Source organism: Pleurodeles waltl, chromosome 4_1 (genome assembly GCF_031143425.1).
Source record: "Pleurodeles waltl isolate 20211129_DDA chromosome 4_1, aPleWal1.hap1.20221129, whole genome shotgun sequence".
Taxonomy (NCBI): Eukaryota; Metazoa; Chordata; class Amphibia; order Caudata; family Salamandridae; genus Pleurodeles; species Pleurodeles waltl.
This window is the reverse complement of record NC_090442.1, coordinates 231,310,157-231,316,156: the sequence shown is the minus strand read 5'-3', so window position 1 is coordinate 231,316,156 and position 6,000 is coordinate 231,310,157. Positions and strand designations below refer to the sequence as shown.

Genomic DNA, 6,000 nt, shown 5'->3' with positions numbered 1-6,000 from the left:
CTATTTGAGAGGTAATGTGAGGGTGAGACCAACTGAGTTCTGGAGTGCTGTCCTTCTAATAGAAACTTGCAAAAAAAAGGTTTGCACTATGTAGAGTCGTATATCTCACTAAAAGTAAAAGCATGTTTCATCCTAAACACTAAGTGATTCAGCATTTGGAAGGGTTGTGTTTTTAGCATCCCTTCCAAACACCGTATTGCAGTGCTGCTTGTGAATATTTTGCTAAATATTGGTTGCAATGTTCTTAAAAAATGAAACTTCAACATTTCATTTTATTTTTTTGAAAGCATCCTGTTTTCCTTTGAGGAAAACTCGCTCTTTAAAAAAAAGTGCTTTATTAAAAAGCAGTCACAGACATAGGAGTCTGTTGACCCCAGCATGCCACCATCACTGTGATGGCTGCAGTTCCTAATGGGGCCCAAACTGTGACCTGCCTCATTAATATTCATGCAGTAGGTCAAATTGCAACCAACTAGGAATGAACTATTTCAGAATTGTACTTTTTTTTACATTATGGATTGCAATTTTCTAATTGTGATTCAGTAAGAGTCACAATTAGGAAATCACAATCCCTGTATTTTGGACATATGCCCCTAAATCGTTTTTCATAATTTGCAGCAGCCTATTTTGTATTTAATACAATTCCAGAATAATTACTTGCATATTCACAGAGCTTTCAGTCACAGACTGGGACCTTATAGCACTATAATTGCATATGTCACTATTCCCAACTGTGCCAAGTCAAAGTCAATTATGTGACTTTCTGGTTATGCACACAGACATACGGAGTGATTTCATTAACCAGTTGAGCTTTAATAATATAAAAGAGTGCATTTTCTACAGATTCATTTATATTTATTTGATGTTTCATTTCAGATGTCTGTGTAGAATATTTTGTTCTTTTTAGCCACTTTTCTGATCCAACACCTACACTCACTGACCATGCTTCCCATTCCACTTCTGATCACATTTGCTATACCTTTTTTATGCCATTCCAGCTGGGCACAACACAAAGATCTCACGTAAAGGGTCTATCAAGCCTCCTTTTGTTGGAGGCTCAACCTGGCTGGGAGCCATCTGAAGCCTAATACCTATATGCCAATGCAATAGAAAGAAACAAATATACTGTTATTATCACATTACAAGTGCTCAGTAGTAACTGTGATTTGGGGATGGAGTTTTATAGTTATAAGCTCTATATGTAAGAGGTGTGCATGCAATATATGCAATATATGAATGTTAGATATATCTGTCTGACTAGCTACACTAATAACCTATTTGAATATCACTCTTTTTTTCAGTTTAATTTATTTTGTCTTGATACTCATCCCAATATGTTGTGTCAGAGATCTTCACATCACATGAACAGATTATACAGAGACAATGAATCATACTAGTGAGTAAATCAATGTACAATAATGCTAAATGAGAAAATGAGGGTTACATATTATAGAAAGTACATATCATCCATACTGGTAGGCATTATTGTGAGAGAACAGGGCTGATTTCAGAGGCCCCCTAACTTTTTGCCCCATTTTACACTTTTTGCTGGTGTTTTTCCGACTCTGATGGTGCCCTGGGTACTGCTAACCAGTCCTAGGGCCTGTGCTCTGTGTAAAATCAGTATACAAATTAGGCTAATTATAATTGGCTAAGTCAACCTACCTATAAGTCCCAAGTATATGGTAGGGCATGGAGGTTTAGGGACCCCAGCATAGGTAGTGCCCCCACAGGTGCACTGATGAGGTGCCCAGTGTCATTTTAAAGGCAGGCCTGCCTTGCTGGCTGCTTTTAAATTAAAGTTACATGCAAATTCGACTTTGGAATTAAAAGTAGTTCCAAAGTCTTAAACTACCTTATTTTTACATATAAATCACCCCAAGGTGTGCCCTATGTGCCCCTAGGGCTGGGTGCCATGTAACTATAAGCCGGGACCTTATAAAAATAGTTTTATAAGCCCTGCTGAGGTAAAACAGCCAAATTCGTTTTTCCCTCATTGTAGTGAATGGCCTCCTTAGGCTAGAATGGGGAGACCTTATTTTAATGTTAAAAGTCCCCTTAAGTAACAGATACCAGAAGTTTGGTATCAAATTAATTGTTATAATAAATCCCACAACTTTCAGTTGTGGGATTTAATATAACTTGTTCAGGTAAAGAGTTTTAAACTTTACCTGAAAAGTTGCCAACTTCAGGCCTGCAGTGTTTTTGCTGCTGTGCTCTGATTGGCCATCCTCTGGCAGCTTGGCCAGGCTGCCTTGATGAGGTGTGAGTGGTCTGGCTCCACACAAAGAGATGTGCCTGGGGGAGGAGGTCTCCCCTCAGCAGATGGTGAAGCAGGAAGGGGGAGGGCTGCCAACTGGTCTTCAAAGGCAGAGAAGGACATTTGGAGCAACCCAGCAACACCCTCACACCCTGCAAACCCAGACAATTAGGTGCCCCTTGATAAGATTATGAGAGGGCAGGAGAGGGTGTGTTTAGGATTTTTAGCCACACCAGTGGGTGGGCTCAGCCAGATGTAACCTCCAAAAATCACTTTCAGCCATGATGGATTTTTGAGGAATGTTGCTCCCTGGGATTGATTTTTGCTGCACTTCGCAGGAAGTGGTCATCACAGGGGGAAGGACCCTGCACCTGATTGGAGAACCAGGACCCCCCTGCTTTTCACCCAAGAGCAGGGATAAAACTGGCAGACCTGCACCCACACCTCAGTTCCCTACCAGATCCCTACCAGGAAGAACTACAGAAGAAGAAGGACTGACCTGCTGGACCCCTGGCCTGCACCTGGACCCTGCAATCTGAAGGACTGCACCAGCTGCACACTTGGGTTTCACCACAAGAAGGACTTTGCATGGCTTCAACTGGTTCAAGGAGGGACTCCCTGTTTGCTACAGGTGAAAAACTGCTAACCAGAGTCCCCTGCTCCAACCCCTGAAGAAACCAACCAGCTGACCACTGTCCAGTGGGCAAAAAGAACTTTGCACCAGGTGCATTCTGGGAGTTGTAGTCCTCACCCCCAAGGAGCATCTCAGAGCTTCTTGAACCTTGGGGTGAGCTGTGGACCCCAAATGAACCTTAAAGGAACACCTGGAAGAAGATCCAGAAGTTTGGAGAACTTTGGAGAACTTTTGGAAAAAAGCTCTATAGAGGGACTGACCCGCGGCGGCAACTCTAGCCGGCTTGCCTCAACTGCGACCCGGCCTGACTTGCAGGTTCGTCCCGGTGAAGAAAATATCCAAAAAAGAGACTAAGGGGGTCATTACAACCTCAAGACCGCCGAGGGACCGCCGTGTGGAAGACCGCCAGTAGTGGCGGTTTGCCGCTCGGCGTATTATGACTGTTGGCTGCTCTCCATCCTTTTTAGGACGGAGAGCAGCCAACAGCCATACTGGCGGGCGGCAGGGAAGTGGAGGTTGCTCCACCTCCACGCCAACAGAACACCGCCCAGCGAATCACGTCCTGTGATTCGGCGCAGCGGTGTTCTGTTGGCGGTGTGGTGTCGGCGGAGCAGCCCCCATGGCTCCCGTCCCCTCCTGGAGGATCGACGGAACAGGTAAGTCAATCGTCTGTTAGAGGGGGGTGAGGGGTGTTGTGTGGGTGCATGGGGGTGTGCATCTGTGTATCTAGAGGGGTTGTGTGAGTGTGTGGATGCTTGCGGGGGTGTTGCGTGTTTTGGGAATGAGTGCGTGTATGTCTGTACATGGGTGTGCGTGTCTGACTGTGTGTGTGGATGTAGGCATGTATGTCGGTGTGTTTGCGTGTGTGTGTTGGTGGTGCCTGCGTGCGTGTCATGTGTGTGTGAGTTATGTGATGTTGGGGGTCGGGGTGGGGAGGGGGGCCCTGCCACCTTTGGGGGGTGGCAGGGGTGGTGGGGGGTGTAGGGGAGGGAGTTGGGTGGGGGTGGGGGGTGGGGGAGACCCCTATCAGTGCCAGGGAAGGAGTTCCCTGGCACTGATAGTGCTTACCGCCATGGATTTCATGGCGGTTCCTACCGCTGGAAATCCACGGCGGTAAGCCGGGTCAAAATACCGGCAGCGGTATTGTGACGGCCGCCGTGCTGGAGACCCAGGTCTCCAGCCCAGCGTTCGTCTCCGCCCTGGCAGGCGGAACGGAGAAGCGGCGGATGACCATGGCGGTAACCGCCATGGTCATAATACTGAAAAAAAGACCGCCAGCCTGTTGGCGGTCTTACCGCTGCTTTAACACCGTCCACCAGGGTTGTAATGACCCCCTAAGTCCGAACGTAGGAAGTTGACTGGGACCTCCCAGCCAGCATATCCGAGGAGGGCTCCAAGGACGTCGGCTCAAGATCCAGGTTTGCCCCCGTCGAAGGATTTTCATCTCGAAAAAGTGACTAAGTCTCAAGGTAAAAATCTCCACCGTGGGCTCCCACGGCGCATATCCATGGAAGAATTCCAGGAGGTCGGATTGGACTGGCAGGTTTTTTCCCGTTGAAGAAAATTTTCAGAAAAACGACTAAGTCTTAAGGTAAACTTTTGACCGAGGCCTCCCGCGGGCTGTAGCCGAGCCAGGCTCCATTGCGGTTGGCCATAAACTTTGACTTTCTCCGGTCGAGGTGCGACCAGATTGGTGCTGTTTGCTTCTATGCGCTAGAAAGCATTAAATATTTAAAAAATAATATATCCGGTTCCCCTTATCCGATTTTATTCGTTTTTGTGTCATTTTAAAGATAAAAATATTATCTATTTTTATAAATTGATTTTGGATTTTTAAACTGTTTCCTGTGTTTTATTTAATTACTGTTTTGTGATATTTGAATGCTTTACACTCTGTCTCCTAAGTTAAGCCTTGCCGCTCGTTGCCAAGCTACCAAGGGTTGAGCTGGGTTTAATTTACTGAGACCTAACTGGACCTAAGTGGAGGTTAGTGACCTATTGCTAAGTATAGGTACTTACCTGCCCTTACCAATAACCCATTTTCCAACAATTATATGTTCAGTGCTTGGTCTGGGGAAACACAAAGTCAGGATTTAATACTTACTGCAGTGGGTGGGATTGTCTGTACTCATAGGAGATCATTACTTCACAAGAAAGACACTTTTTAGCAGTCTTTGGATAGCAAAAGATTGAGAGGAAGAACAATAATGTTCTAAATATATGCTTTACAGCTTGCATGCAGATACTTGATGGGTCATGGCTCACTGTGCTAGTTTAGAAGTGCTGTAACTTATGAACTGTGCTAACAAAATGATCTGTGTGACAATAGCAGTAATCCACTGATACATTTACATAAAATATACATTTGTGATGTGCATGTTATAGGTTGTGCTTTATAGCAGGCACATTAACCCTCTAAACTACTTTATGATGTCAAAACTGTGGGTAGACACAACACAGATCTCTTCAGCAAGTGCATTAATCATCAGAGTTATCTTATTATCACCTCCTGAAAATTGCTGAGTACACAAAAGATCTCTGAAGAGAAGGCGTTAACCCTGTAGATTTTAAAATGCTTCGTGTTTGTGACTAAATGAGCAAAAACAGATTTACTGTCATAGTTGTCCATGTTGCACATTTCTTTGTGATACTTTGAAAAAAACAAAATTGTATAAACTGTCAGACTCTGCTTCTGATGACTGCGTGCCTCGTGACACCAGCTCCTTTCTGCTGCTACTCATTTATGGGATCTGCGAGTATACGTTTTCCATTTCTCTCTTTTTTTCTAGAAACCGAAGGGAGCCCAAGTTCACAGTTCCCTCTTTGGGAAATCCGCAGCTGCTGCCACTGATAACAGGTCAGAAGCATAGGAGCACGTACTGGCGTGCAAGATGCGCAAGGTCACTTGCTACGTAAAAGCGGGCTTCTGGCGCCAGAGCAGGTGTTCGTCCTGTTCCCTCATTTGAGTCGTCAGTGTTCCTCAGAAACATGCCGTCCGAAAATGCTAAAATGAAACAGCTACTGCTTATTCTGTTTTTTGGTGGATATTCCCACGCACAGTCACGACTAGGTAAGCAATACAGTAGCATTCTGACATATTTTAGTA

The 6,000-nt window shown here is 45.1% G+C and overlaps 1 protein-coding gene across 1 annotated transcript in view; it reads left to right on the top strand.

The window, feature by feature from the left end:
* The first annotated feature begins 5,842 nt into the window (after nt 1-5,842).
* The window catches only part of LOC138288499 (poly(3-hydroxybutyrate) depolymerase-like), a 240,661-nt gene continuing 240,503 nt past the window's right edge, over nt 5,843-6,000 (top strand). Inside the window, exon 1 of the mRNA XM_069230048.1 lies at nt 5,843-5,964. Within this exon, the coding sequence (XP_069086149.1) occupies nt 5,883-5,964 (82 nt within the window). The 5' untranslated portion in view covers nt 5,843-5,882. The remainder of the gene's footprint in view (nt 5,965-6,000) is intronic.